The following is a 15,432-nucleotide window of genomic DNA, read 5'->3' as shown; positions in this document are numbered from 1 at the left end:
CCTGGCGACCACCAGGGAAAGCTGACGAGCCAGAGGGTGGATAGTTCTAAAAGGAGAAGAAAGTAAATTAGAATGTGGATTTAAAACTAATTCACTTCCTACTTTCAACCTAGAAAACAGTGGATACCATGGTTGAGACTTCCATAACGGAACAACCACGATACCTTCAGCCTTATCTTGGATTATCTTTTGAAGGGTTCTTAAAATTAAATTGAACGGTGGAAAAGCATAAAAAGAAAGTCCCTTCCAATTCACTGTGAACGCGTCAACAGCATATGACCCCGGATCTTTATGCCAAGAAACGTATTTATCGCATTTCTTGTTTATGTGCGAAGCAAAGAGATCAACCTTAGGTTTCCCATATTTGTTAACTATCAACTTGAATGCATCTTGTGATAAGGACCGTTCCGTTTCGGGGGAAACTTGTCTTGACTCCTTATCTGCAATGAAGTTGTTAGCTGAACTTATATATGTAGCAAGAATCCATAGGTTTTTATTCTCACACCACTTCCATATGTCCCGCGTTAATTTAGCAAGTTCTAGATGTTGGATACTACCCATTCGATTTATGTACGATATGGCAGTGGTATTATCGCATCGTAACAGAATATTAACATTAGTTAAGTTATTCGCAAAACATCTGAGACCGTAAAAAATGGCTCTTAATTCTAAAATATTTATATGCAATTTTTTATCAAGTTCTGACCAGAATCCGTGGGTCTTTTCTGAGTCGCAACATGCTTCCCAGCCTGTCAGAGAAGCATCAGTGAAAATTTCTTTGGCAAATACATCCGTTCTTATGTCGTTAACTGACTTCAAAATATTCTGTTCCCACCAAAGCAGATCTTCGTGTAAGTAATGGGGAACAACCATTATTTCATCAAAATTTCCACTATTCTGTATCAAGGCCATAAATTTTATAACCAACCATATTTTACAGCCGGACAGGCTGATACTAAAGTACCAATGAAACTTGCAAATTCCCTAATTTTACAGAAATGTTTTTGTCTAAAATGATTAGCTTGTTTTAATATATTCACCTTTTTTTCCGTAGGCAGCATCATCTGCATAACAGTTGAATCAAATATAAATCCCAAAAAGGTTTGGCGGTTACTGGGGATGAAACAGCTTTTTTCTCTATTTATTATAAACCCAAGCGATTCTAACAGATTAACCACAAATCTTGTATTTCTTAGACACTGTTCGTATGATTCTCCAAGAATAAGAAAATCGTCTAAATAATTGACACAAAGTATGTTGTTTTGTCGTAAGATGCAAAGTACTGGCTTAAGCAGCTTCGTGAAACAATACGGTGCTGCTGATAGTCCAAAAGGGACACATGTAAACTCATACAATTGATTTTTCCATGCAAAACGTAAGTATTTACGATGTTCTGAATGCATAGGAATCGAATAATAAGCATCTTTTAGATCAACAGTTGTCATGAATAAATTCTTCCTTAACAACCGTTGAGCTGTCCTATAATCTTCCATTTTAAAACGAGGCGCCGTTACATATCGATTAAGCCTTTTAAGATTGAGAATAAACCTATACTTTCCATTAGATTTTTTAGTTAAAAATATGGGAGAAACAAAATGATTTGGCAAAGGATCACATTTTGTTATAGCCCCTAACGTTTTAAGTTCTTGGATCGCCAAGGTCATTGGTCCGTCTTCGTCATTATGAACCCTTCGATCCAAGACAAGACTGATACGTTACATGTCACTGATTTCCAAGCATTCCTAAAATATTTTAGCCGACCGGCTAAGACATGGCTTACCTCTACTGGTTTCTGAAGTTGGACGTCCGTTTCTGTGGATCTGAGGGTCGCCCTTTCGGTGGTCTTCCGTCCCTCCTCCGGTAGGCCGGGCGTCGCCTGTTTAACTGACCTCTAATGGTGGTGTGTGATCTCTCCCCCCCCTTCTTTCTTTTTTGAAGAGGAGAAATGTTTGAGAGAGGACGATATTTATGGTACTGAGAAACCCTAATATCTTTCACAACTTTTTCCATACTTTTTGCTGTCTGGATCTTCTCTCCTAGATTAGGCCCAAAGAGGAATTCGCCAGGGGGACACTTTTCTACTATACCTTTTATCTGTTTATTCATTAAAGGCGAAATTAGTTGACGTCGTTTTTGTGACATCTCATTGACCACCTTACAAATCATTCGTCCAGAATCAGCAACACTAGTCAAAAGCCTGTCCCTGATAGCTTTTGGAATATCTCTCTCTCCCTCTAAAATAGTGTTTAAAGAGGGGCCTAAGGCTACCAAAACCTTACCTAACTGTATTTGGTAGTTTAAATGAGCTTGGTCTCTAGCTGTTTGTAAGTTACTCATACTGGCTTCCAGTTCAGGATTCAAGCGGGGGGGTGTAAGGAACCTACAACCCTCTGGTATTTCGTATTTATCCAAAAGTTTATCACTTTCCTCCTTGGGAAGCCCAAAATTTAAAATATGCTCCCAAATTGGTTTCACGGCTTTGTGTAGAGAAAAGTTGGACTTTGGCTTCATGGTTGGGTCCGGACCTAAAATGTTTCTTACCTCATTTGAAATTTCCTCACTCTCTACCAGTTCTGACGGGACAATCTCATCCTGTTCGGAATTTTCAGATATAATTGGCTGTAGCACATTGGAATATGACGCCGCACCACTAAGGTTACGGCCGTCAGGACTAGGATTATTAGTTTCGCTTGCTAAAAAGTCCGTGTTCGATCTACTGTATAACGAGATAGCGACACTCGGACTGCGGCTGTCCCGTTCCCTTGAACATACAGCCTTATAACGGGTACTTCTTGACGGTGTCTTGCTGCGACATCGAGTGACTGGAGGGCTAGTGTGTCGAGGTGAGCGGTTTGAAGTCGTTCTGAGAGACCGACTCCTAGGAGATCGACTTCTGCGATACCGAGATCGAGAACGTCTTTCATAAAAAGAATCCCTCCCACGGGGAGCAGGGCATTCTTTAGATTTGCGTGACCCTGCCTCACTGGGAGAACAACTGTCACGATAATTATGATGACATATTTCATCTCTTTGTCTATTCCGTTTATGTAACTTCGCCCTAAGATCTCTATTTTCCTTATTTCGAGATTTACTTCTATTTCTTTTGCCCATTATTTCCCTCTACAAAGAAAAAATGTAGCTAAAAATACTTACGTGTATTTTCCTGTGTACTACCTATCGGCAGAACACAGTAGATTCTCTAAATATATCCAAAAAAGGAAAGAGCCCGATCGGCAAAAAACACGTAAAACTCCGGAAAGCCGCCGTCCGCACCTTGCCATGCACGAGAAACGAATGAATTACGTGCGCAGAGCCGACGAGAGCGACGCGGGACGCGGCGTGGGCCAGCGACAGGGAGGGAGTTTTGACTTTAGCCTTGAAATAGTGCATGCACGCAGAGACGGACTACGTATTGTAAAATCAAGATAATACATTCGGACTGGACGCGAATATAATAGATACTATTTTTATAGATTACTACTAGGATTTAGTTTAAATTACCTTATATAACCATGGTAATAAAACAGCTGGACGCAATTCTCTCCCGTCCGTTGTTTTCAAATTTCCTCACGATTTATTTAAATTAATTTTCTTTATGAATTGCCCTCCTCCCCACCGCTCCGCTCTTACCGCATGTTGTAATTCCGACGCGCCACGAAATTTAATTATATTTAGTATTAATTAAAATAAATAAAGGCCTTTGCGTGGCCCACGAAAAGAACACTAATTAATGGACAAAATTAAATAAAATCTTCCACAATAAAACGGTTACTGCTAAAACAAGGAACAAGAAGAAAATAAATGTATTAAATTAATTAAATTTTACCTTCGGGTCTTTCTTACCTAATAATTCTTGATTTTTCTGTTATTAACGAACAGTTAAGCGACTAATTTCTTAAATGCGGACCAACCCTTCCGAATGTTTAATTAAAAATAAACAAATAAAATAATGTATACAATTTTGTGAAAAAATATTTTCAGTTAAAAATGTAGGTATACAGGGTGAGTTTTCTACGATGTTCTCTATGGGTATCTCAGAAACTACTGGAGATAGAGTCGGTTAAATGGGGAAAGAATTACAGTTTTGTGAGGTCATAAATATGCGCCTTTCAGATTTTAGGAAAAGTTCCTGGCTTACTAGATATTTTAAAAAAAAATCGGCTATTTCGTTCAAAAAAAAGTAAAAAACGTAAGTAACGTTCTCTAAAAAACGTAAGTAACGTTCACCGGTCAACGTATCTTCGAAAATGTATGGCCAAGAAAAGTTGAACCAATAATCCTACACGCGTTTCTTCATTTAAAAAATTAATATTTACAATTTTTGTTTATTTTATTTTACAGTTTGGATGTGACAGTTTCACAATTCTGACGACGATTGAACTTGTTTCCATGACTAAGTGAAATTGTTTAAAAATTATAAGAATTGGCTATAACTCAGTAATTTTCCAAAAAAAAATCTTATAGCTTATATCGCTGAAAAGCTTAAAAAATTGCGCTTTTTATGAAGTCATGGCCAACTATGGTTTCCATTTAAAAAAAAAATATGTTTGTGTCATATGTCCAAAATAATAGGCTTTAGAAAAAAATGGAGGACACAGTCTCATTAAGGATGTGATTGTCTATAACTTTTATCTGAAAACTTTTGTCTAAAATAGATTACAATGGAATTGGGACAATTTTTAAAATAGCCGAAATTTGTTTTTTTTTAATATCTAGTAAGGCATGAACTTTTTCAAAAATCTGAAAGGCGCATATTTATGATCCCACAAAACTGCAATTCTTTCCCCATTTAACTGACTCTCTATCTCCAATAGTTTCCGCGATACCCATAGTGAACATCGTAGAAAACTTACCCTATATAATTATTCTAAATAAAAATACGTAGTTCGTTTAAAAATAATTGCCTTTTGCACTGAGTGGTCCAATAATAGAAAATAGTTCGAATGTTGGCACAAACGAGTTTTAAAATCACAATTTTTAAATAAATGTCTCTAGTTAAGACATTGTAACGGATGAATAAGGCGCGATTCTCACTATAAAGCGGCTCATATATTATCAAACAAATTGCGCAACACAGGCTGTTGCGCAATTGTTTGATAAGTTTCAAGAATGTTTGAATTCTTTTGTGCAACAGGCATTTGCGCAGTGCGTTGTGTAGTGTATGTGTGTGTTGCGCTTCGTTGTGCAATATTTTAGTTCTTTCATCCAAATTCTTTGTTTTCGTTATGGTATCAGTGACATCATCTAGGGTATATACGATAATAATTGACGCAATGGAAATTTAGTACATGATTGTTTCTCAAACAATGCACAACTTTTAAAAAAATGTTTTATCAAAATTTTACTAAGTGCATGGGTGATACAGTTGTGCAACGGAACGTTGCGCATCGCTTTGTTGCGCAACTTGTTTGATAATGTATGGACCGCTGAATCAGTTGTGCAACGCAACGTTGCGCATCGCTTTGTTGCGCAATTTGTTTGATAATATAGGGGCCGCTTAACGCGTTGCCATCGTTATGCCGAGTCGCCGCACCGGACACTCCGATAAATAGTCTTGGATTGCCGACAATGAACATATTCACACTTTCCGTAACGTATCTCCCATTTACTTCATGTATTCTGTCGTGACGGTAGTTATAGTGAGAATCGCACCTAAGACCAATTATTGACTAGCGGTCGAACGTACTGTACTAGACACTAGTCGATGCCGCAGATTTTGCATTGAAAAAACTGTCTCAAATGCTTGCTGTCTCGCGCGTTCTGACTCTTAATAACTACGATAACCGCTGTGGAAAGAGAAAAGAGTGATGTGGAACTTTGGTCTTGATAATTTTTGCATAGACAAAAATATATTCTGTTTTTTCTATACTATTTAATCTGGAGTTTGAATACAAGGCCGTTGAATACGAAAGATATGGAATACAAGTCCCGATTTAAATGTAAAAAATTGATGATGGTTTCTCGAATACGAAACGTCGAATTGAAAACAAAACGTATACTATAAAAAAAAGTATAAACTGTACCTTCATTTCTCATTTCAATTCAACCTAGAATTTTAGGAAAACCAAAAAACTAAAAAAAATATGATTTTGCTTATTATATGCTATTTTAAAATGAGAATTTGATGAATCTGAATCTGAAAATGAATCTCGATAAAAGAAACATATTTTCTCTTCACCGTTTTTCAAATAAGTCTAAAATAACCGAGTTATTCAGTTTGAAAATTAAAAAAAATGATTTATTTTTAAAAAATAAAGAACGTCTATACCTATGTGGCGGATTCATCTCTCCAAAAAAATCCTTTATGGGTATTTCGCCACTGCGTTACAAGAAAATCTACAAAATAAAATAGTTATTTTTTGTAAACACTTCTGGCGTTAAACCTAAACGGACACTGCTTGTCAGAAGTTATGTTTACAGTTAAACAAATTTGCCTAACAAAGAAAAAATGCTTAATGTTTCGGAAAGTTTATCTCTTTCCGTCGTCGGAAGCAAAAAAATACAAATAATAAAGAAAAAAAACTATTTAAAATATTTAAATTCAACTATTCCAGAACAATTTACTTTTTTAAAACAGATACGTCTACAAGAAACCGTTGACGTTCTGTTAAAATGACATTGTATCAAATTAAACTTCAAAATTAACAATTACTACCTGTAACAATACTGATTACTGATCCTATAACAATTACGTAATAAGGTAAAACCAAAAAGCCCCAAACTTTCTGTATGATTATTTTTAAATTTTACGTATGTTATGTTTATTTATGTTATGTTCTTTAAAATCAAAGAAGCGATTTCCATACATTACTAACATCTACAGATGCATGAGCAATACATTTATTTTTATTAGATTGTATTAAAAAAGCCTCTTTTATTTTTCTTTTAGAGGCTATCGCTTCTTTCATTATAATTTTGGCGTTATTAAAATTTATTCTGTGCCCTGTGTCGCATAAATAGATCAACATAATTTCTGACAAGCGTTTATTTTTTTTTCGTTTAGGTTTAACGCCCAGAAGTGTTTACAAAAAATAACTATTTTATTTTGTAGATTTTCTTGTAACGCAGTGGCGAAATACCCATAAAGGATTTTTTTGGAGAGATGAATCCGCCACATAGGTATAGACGTTCTTTATTTTTTAAAAATAAATAATTTTTTTTTAATTTTCAAACTGAATAACTCGGTTATTTTAGAATTATTTGAAAAACGGTGAAGAGAAAATATGTTTCTTTTATCGAGATTCATTTTCAGATTCAGATTCATCAAATTCTCATTTTAAAATAGCATATAATACCCATAAAGGATTTTTAAAAAAATGTTGAGTGACATCGAATTTTTTCTCTATGGCATCCCTTTTAGTGACGTACCCTAGAGTAAAGTTGTAACCATGATAATATCGGAGATTAAGAAATTATACCGTGGAAAAATTTGTGTTGAACAGGCAGTTCTAAAAAGTTTTCTAAACTATACAGGAAAATTTAAAAGATGTGAAAATTTACTTATTAGAATATAAATATATAATTAAATTAATAAATAAAATAAATTATTTTAATAAATTTAAAAAGATAATATACGTGTAAAACCTCATATACGATACGTTTTCCTGGGTGTCGAAATATACCACCACTAAAAATATTTGCACAAAACTCACCCTGTAAAAGCAATAGACATAATCATACGGAAAATCTGATATATTTTAAACTTAAAAAATAGAACATTTATGAAATAGATTATTTTAAAAGAAAGTTATGAATATTACCCTCAAAATTATTTAAATTTATCGGAACGATCGAGAAACTTCGTCAATGACGGAACTTCGACGAAACTCCTTAGCCAACAGTATTTTCCACTGTATTACTCAACTCTATTGCCTGACCCACTAGCCCACTGCAGAAGCGGAATGGCGGAAATTTAATTGAATTCTAGAGTCTAATTTCCCAAACTGTTTCTATTTAGTTATCGGGAGACGACGACGCGCCTTTCGACTACTAGTGCAAGTTTTCGCATTTATTTTCGAAAAAACTTCATAAACCTAATTATCGGCCTTTTGATTTTCCCGCTTGGTCTTTTATTTATTGGCCATTTCCAGTTTCTTTGCCAAGACACTCGGCAATTCATTAAGTTTAATTTTCTTTAAAAGCGCGGGTTAGGGAAAATAAAAAAGGATATTAAAAAGATTTACATTTGCATAAAAAAGCGAGCGATAATAAAGAAAAGGGTATCATATAACATTTTGAAAGATGTTCGAGAATAATAAAGTTAAATTAAAACTGCGCCAAGTGTTACAATTAGTTTACTGTGTAGACATTTCAGTTATAAGAATTTAGTAAAATATCTAGTATGTTAATTCTATAACAGAAATTTACTTGTTAGATTACGATCTATTAAGTTCTATTGCTAAATCACGCTTTCTTAATTAAATGGGCAAACCAAGATTTCAACATTAGTGAAACTTCTTCTTCTCGTCCGTTAACTCGTCTTCGAACCGAAAGAGTATGGTGACATCATGTCTTAATCTCAATTGCTCGGATCGTTGTTCTCCATCTCAATCTTGAGCGGCTATAGAAGCCTCTTGCAGGCCGTGACCAATAATTTCTTTGGTTTGGTCCACCTAGTACATCGGATATCTTCCTCTTGGTGGTTTGCCATTATTCTTCCCTTCGATTATGATTTTTCCAGTCCATCCGTTCTTCTCAAAATGTGCCCGAAGTAACTAAGGTAGACTGGTTTATTTTGGTTGAAAGTCTTGTGTTAACTTTGCCGTAGAATTGATACGTTGGTCCGATGTTCTGTGTATCAAATTCGCAGCATTCTTCTGTAGGCCCACATTTCGAAAGCATCTATTTTTCGTCTGTTTGTAGTTCCTAAGTCCAGGTCTCTGATGCATAAGTACCGATAGGAAAGATCAATGTTTTTACTAATTTTAATTTGTTCCGCGATAAACAGTGAATACCGAATACTTTACTTGCCTATAAAAAGAACAACTGAATACTTTACTTGCATATGAAAAGATAATTCGGAGACCTTTATATTAGAACTTCCACACACCAAACACTTTCTAGTCATTTTTACGAGTATTTAGAAAGTCCAACGAAAAAAAAATAGAAATATAATGGCACAAACTTAAAATTAACTTCTCACTGAACACACTTGCATCCTTGGCTATATAAAAGCGGTCGATAAAACAGTAATTAATACAATATTTAAAATAAAAAAAGGAAAAAGCAAGTTTCGTTATACAATGGATATACAATTATGAGATTGGATGATAAGATTATGACAATATGACAATGAAAAGATGGTTTCCATAACAATGTATAATTTGTACTTTCTAAACCGTATAAAATTGTGATTATTTTGGAAATATGTGAACATTTAATGCGCATGGGGGGTAAGGTCATCGCAAAAAAAACCTATTGAAAAAATACAAACCTATTGAACGTTTCATAAGTGCAATAAAGAAGGTTTGAAAATGGCATGTTGTGATGTTGGAGACATATTTTTTAATGCTAAACTTATGCCGTTTATTTATCCACGTAAGTATATAATGATCTAGGGTTAGGCCAGTATTACACTGCCAAATTTTTTTGACAAAGATCTTATTTTGGTTTGTCACACTGTCAAATTCATTGATAAAATAAAATCTTTGACAAAGAAATTTAATAGTGTAATAGTGGCCTTAGATATTTGATTCATTTTAAATTCCTAATATTTATGGTTTGAGTTTTATCAAGAAGCGTTAAAATTAAAACGAATTACCATATTTTATGTCTAACGTTGATTGATGTTAATAAATTTAGAATTAATTTTTAAAGGTTTATGATTTCATAATCTTCTTTTATTGTAGGGTAATAAACTGATTTTCTTCACTGGTACTGTATTTTACGTGTTTTTCACAACTACTGCAAGTTTATTTTCGAGAAAAAAAAGTCACAAACCAAATTACCGGCCTTTTCGAAACTCGACAGTTCATTAAGTTTAATTTTCTTTACAAGAGCGGATTAAGGGAAATAAAAAGATCTCAAAGAGATTTGCATTTGCATAAAAAATTGAGCAATAATAAAGGAAAGGGTATCATATACCATCTTTAAATATGTTAAAGTTTAACTAAAACTGCGCAATGTGTAACAATATAACAGCTTTAGTAGAATATCTAATCAGTAGAATCTGAGATATAAGTTATAAATTTTATATTGGGCACACTAATAAAGATAATTCGATACTTTAGCAAGTGGAACACAAGTCACAAAAATGATTAGAAATTGTCAAGTTTAGTATTAAATAACTGATAGCAAAAATTAACTCAATATAATATCAATGTATTTCACATACATCAAAACATTCTGCGCCTAATTCATATAATGTGTTAACATTATTTGATTAATTATTTATACCTAAAGTTTATGAGCTTAACTTATAGTGAAGAGCGTAAATTAAAACTAAGTAAACATATCCCAACTCAAAGGTTTACTAGGAATTCTATGTATAAATTATTTTCATTAATACTGAGTCTCACAATAATTTTTCAAATAGAGATATATCATTATCTATCAAACCTTTACAATAATTTTAGTGTTAAATATAAATAATTACAATTTACGTACTTACGGCAATTTCCTTACATGTTAAGCGTCTAGGCTTACCTGAAAAAATAAAATAAAAAATATATATCAGAAATTTTGCTACATTTAGAAATCAATATAATGGTACAATAGCAATGAGCAACTATAGTTTTTATCAAGTTAAACATTTTTGTTACTTTAATAATTTGTGTGGTTTTAATACTTAAGTCCAATAGGTAATAAAAATTATTGGAATAGCCATGAAACCAAATAATGTTTTAACCTTATATTTAACGAGTAAAGCCTAGTCTTCATGCAACCGAATTGCCGACGTTTTCTGCGAAAAATAATATGGTGGCATAAAATTCGTAAAAAGTTAAAAAAAAATCTGTAGAATATTATCTCGATGCTCGAAAACATTGAATTTGAATATTATTATTTTATTGATTCTATACTAATTGTTGTTTATATGCTAATTACTAGTATACAGTATGTCCCCGGATTGTCTTTAGAAGAGGAACATTTTTATTAATATCTTTTTGAGAAAAATGCATTCTCCATAAAAATGTTGCTTCTTCTAAAATGGTTAATCTCATTTTTTATACTTTTCCGAATTTCAATACCGTTTTACAGAAAATTATAAAAAAGATGAAAATATGGTTGAATTTTTTTCCCAAAAAAAGCAAAACTCAGTAGGCGTTTCTTTGGTAATATGATTTCGATTCTCCATAAAAATTTTACTTCTTTTAAAATGGCTAATCTCATTTTTTACACTTTTCCGAATTTCAATACCGTTTTAGAGAAAATTATAAAAAAGATGAAAATATGGTTTGGATTTTTTTGGAGGTTGAATTTTTTTCCCAAAAAAAATCAAAACTCAGTAGGCGTTTCTTTGGTAATATGATTTCGATTTCATTCTATCATAGATGCTTATTATTAATTTCGATTAAAGTCATATTTTTTGCTGTTCTCAAAGTATAACATTTTCCGAACTATTGTCACCCTTTCCGTAACACTGAACTAAATAAATGTTGTTTTGACATTTTAAAACAGCATAAAATATGACGTTAATTAAAATTATATCAATAATAATATATCAAAGAATGAAAACGTAATTATATTACCACAGAAACGCTTTGAATGTTTTCAGTTTTAGAACTTCAAAAAAACTCAACCATAATTATTTCAAGTTTTTTTATAATTTTCTCTAAAATGATATTGAAATTTGGAAAAGTATAAACGGTATTAACCATTTTAAAACAAGCAAAATTTTTTATGAAGAATGAATTTTTCTAAAAAATTCCAATAATAAAAAAAATCCTCTTATAAAGACAATCCGGAAACATACTGTATATAAAAATTCGTGGTTTTAAGGCAAAAGGGCCTATATCGAAATTTTGGCGTTTTCCTTATTACATACCTGGCAACTGTTACTTTTGGGTCGGAACTTACATGTGTGGAAGTAAATCGCATAGGGATATTATTAAGTCGGAGTGAGAGAAATGCGACGGTGTGCTGTTGCGGCGTTGCCGGTAAGCCTTTCCCTATCAGGTAAAGTAAATTCACGATTGCAAACAGCTTAGTTTTAAACGACTTTTTTTTCGAAAAGATAACTAGATAAAATCATTAGATAAGTTTCTGAGTATCTGAAATGGAATTATAAGAATACCGTTAGGGTGTCCATTTGTTTGATAACGATAAAAAGTAATCGCGATAATTTAAAGACTCAACTTTTTAACACATAACAAGCTATAACTTAAGAACCACTTTGGATATTGAAATGTTTGAGGTTGTTTTTTTCCATTCAAAATTTTTTAACAATCCATCCATTTACTTTTAGTACATAGCAATTTTCAGCAATCCTGTAACTTTATTTATAAATATTTTTACATGCTGCCTGCGAAAAAAATATAGCAGAGATGTTAAGAAAGTTTTTGAAAAAACTACAATCAATTAATTTTAATAGACTTTGAGATACCGATTTCTTTGAATTCAGAGTTCAAATAGCGCGACCGCTTTCGAACACTAACTCAATTCCACTTATTTTTACCAAAAATGCAGGTGTTTCTAACTTGCACTTAAAAAATTTTAAGTTCTGGGGAAAATTACAACGACTCATTAATAAATAAGCAAACAAAGTATCAAGAAGTAAATAAATCGTGACGCTGAACGCATGATGTACACCTTTCCCTAGAACCTTAGGCACTAAAAAAGGTACTGATTGGGTCTACCGGTGGGCTCGGTAGACTGCGACAAATCTGCTATATCCCCTTCCAGGTCTCTTAGCAAGGTGCGCCGTTTCTCGGTTTATTTCGTACGTTTGGAGACGTGTTTACTGTTCTCTCTTTGTTGAGTACATTATAAACGCATTGTACTCTTCTTACATACGGAAATCTCGACCCAACACTAATCTTTGCCAGCCCTTAGTATAATATGGCAATAAGTTCTATGATCCATGAAAATCATACCTTTTTAACCCAAATGGAACCGTTTTATTTTTATGGAACTCGAAATTTTAACCAAGACACGTTTTTCGTGTTACAATAACATCGCAATAAGATTTCGACATAGGACATATTTTTGCCATAAAATCACCGAACTACAGAACAAACGCAAATACCACATTAAACTGACGAAGGCTTAACCATGTGAAGAGATATACCTCCTAAACTGTTATGTTAACCGTTTATAGTAAAATACCGCTGAGAAATAATTATTGGTCTCCATTATATTTATTAGTATAATGTTAGTATTGGGGTCAAATTTTTAACGTTATAGTCTGTACAACGACAAAATCCTTGACAGTGATAGATGTGTCTGTCATTTTATTTTCAAATTAGTTTATTTTATTTTACAAAGAATTAAGTTGGTACAAATAGCAGAAAATTAATATATTTAAAATTTGAGTGACAAGTGATCCAAGTTATTCAAAATATTGTGAAAAAAACTGTTTAAAATTGAGAAAATCTAATCGAATTATTTTATTAAAAACAATTACAGTATGTTTTAATACAAAACAAGCAAGGGTTTATTTAAAAAAAAACACCACATACGAAAAAAGATCTAAAAAAGATTTCCGGCTTTCAAGCTCAAGCAACTTCCTGCATTTATTGTTACATTTATCAATATAATTATTCAATATGATTATTATTTACCTATCGTCTGCTGCTATTTTACAGACACTCCAGTTTTTGGTATCATATACAAGATAGTATACAAACTTTATTTGTGGCTAATATATCTCTCTGGCGATAATCTCTGGCAAACTGTCTCTGGCGGTCTCTGGGCACCGAATATTAACTGTAAACTATGGTCTGGGTTAACACTTAATTTTCCCGCGAGTTTTCCTCCACATAATTTTAAAAAACACGAAACACGCGTAATAACACAGTCCAAAATGCAAAATATTTATCATTTCTATTTGACATAATTTGATACAAAATTATAACCTATAAATTGGCAAGAGTTTGACAACTCTCAAAAATCTTAAGACGAGTTTACACTCATCGGCGTTTGTTTGTCGTTCATCTTTCCGTCAAACCAATAATATTGAAATATGATCTGTCATTTTTGAAATAAACCAATAAAACTGGTTAAAAACAACAAGACATGACAACTCCAACTTAAAAAATATTAGAAACTTAAAAAAATAGTAATAAGAAAATAAATAGATTGGTATGGGACGTCATCTGCTTTTTTTCTGTCATCGTCTGTCGAAATCTTACCTGAGAAAAAAAGCAGAGTATATCTACTTACTACCATTTTCCATATTAATGTTAAGAATACTGTTCAATAGTTATTATTTTATGAAAAAAAAAATCATATTACGTTTAATCGCAATATCAACTAAGAAGAGTAAGGACACAACATAGCAAAACCAAAAGCAAGAAGTATCTTAAAACTTATTTACATCTATCGATAGTGCGGAAAACTTTACTCCACGACTGAAATTCTCCAAAACTTCTTAGCTAACAGTATTTTCCACTATATTACCCGGCTCGACGCTGGACTTACTTCACCATTGTAAGATCGGAACGGCGCAAGTTTAATTGAATTCTGGAGTCTAATTTCCAAAACTGTTTCTATTTGGCCCTGGAAAGGCGACGCGCGTCTCAACTAACGTCAGTTTACGCTTTTATTTTGAAATAATCTAATTATCGACCTTTTCATTCTCTCCGACTTTATTTATTTGGCCGTTTGCAGTTTATTTGGCAAGGAACTGGGCAATTCGTTAGGTTTAATTTTCTCTAAATGCTCAGAGTAAAGGAAATGAAAATAAATACAAAGGATAGTTACATTTGCATAAAATCGGATGGATATTAAAAAAGAAAATACCGTATTCTCCTACTGAAGATGGTCGAGAATATTAATTTTGTAATAAAACTATGCGAATTGAAACAGTTTTAAGTGAATGTTCATTTTAGGACTTTTTGTCGGTTTTATGCTTCCTCCATATTTATAATTGTAATATTATAGTTTTTAAAAACTAATACCCTCATAAGATCGGTTATGTCTGAAAATATTACAAATAATTTTTTTAAATACAGTGTCCCTGTGTACATACTACTGTATATTAATCTTCGGGGGTGAGATCCGGAAGATCATAACAATGCTATAAAAATCGGAGAAGAACTATTGGAATATGTAGCGGAATACAAGTTTACAATACAATACAAGTTATACGGCAGTTTAATTTCGGAAAACGCCAATATCGACTCTGAAATTCAGCACAGGATTATCAGAGCCTCAAGAGCATTCTGGAAATTAAAAGACAGGGTTTTCTACAATCATGACTTGAGTACAAAAACGAAACTTGCAGTGTACCAAGCTATAATAGTCCCCCACCATATGATATACTATTATATTTAT

General features: G+C 32.8%; 2 protein-coding genes across 3 annotated transcripts in view; both read right to left on the bottom strand.

Moving 5' to 3' along the window:
• The window catches only part of LOC115881411 (furin-like protease 2), a 664,870-nt gene that overhangs the window by 607,324 nt on the left and 42,114 nt on the right, over positions 1–15,432 (bottom strand). The window lies entirely within an intron of this gene.
• Positions 18–3,266, bottom strand: LOC115881413 (serine/arginine repetitive matrix protein 2-like). Of its 2 annotated transcripts, XM_030898871.1 has the most exons (3): positions 3,175–3,266; positions 1,781–3,120; positions 18–46 (listed from the first exon to the last, which is right to left on the bottom strand). In XM_030898871.1, exon 2 carries the CDS (start codon positions 3,109–3,111, stop codon positions 1,783–1,785), a length of 1,329 nt encoding a protein of 442 aa, XP_030754731.1. In that variant the 5' UTR covers positions 3,112–3,120; positions 3,175–3,266; the 3' UTR covers positions 18–46; positions 1,781–1,782. The 2 variants fall into 2 exon arrangements, with proteins under 2 accessions (XP_030754731.1, XP_030754732.1); XM_030898872.1 differs by lacking the exons at positions 18–46; positions 3,175–3,266 and having other exon boundaries at positions 1,970–2,028; positions 2,088–3,155.

This window comes from Sitophilus oryzae, unplaced genomic scaffold (genome assembly GCF_002938485.1).
Source record: "Sitophilus oryzae breed Bouriz unplaced genomic scaffold, Soryzae_2.0 scaffold_1718_pilon_pilon, whole genome shotgun sequence".
Lineage (NCBI taxonomy): Eukaryota > Metazoa > Arthropoda > Insecta > Coleoptera > Curculionidae > Sitophilus > Sitophilus oryzae.
This window is presented reverse-complemented; position numbering and strand designations above follow the sequence as displayed.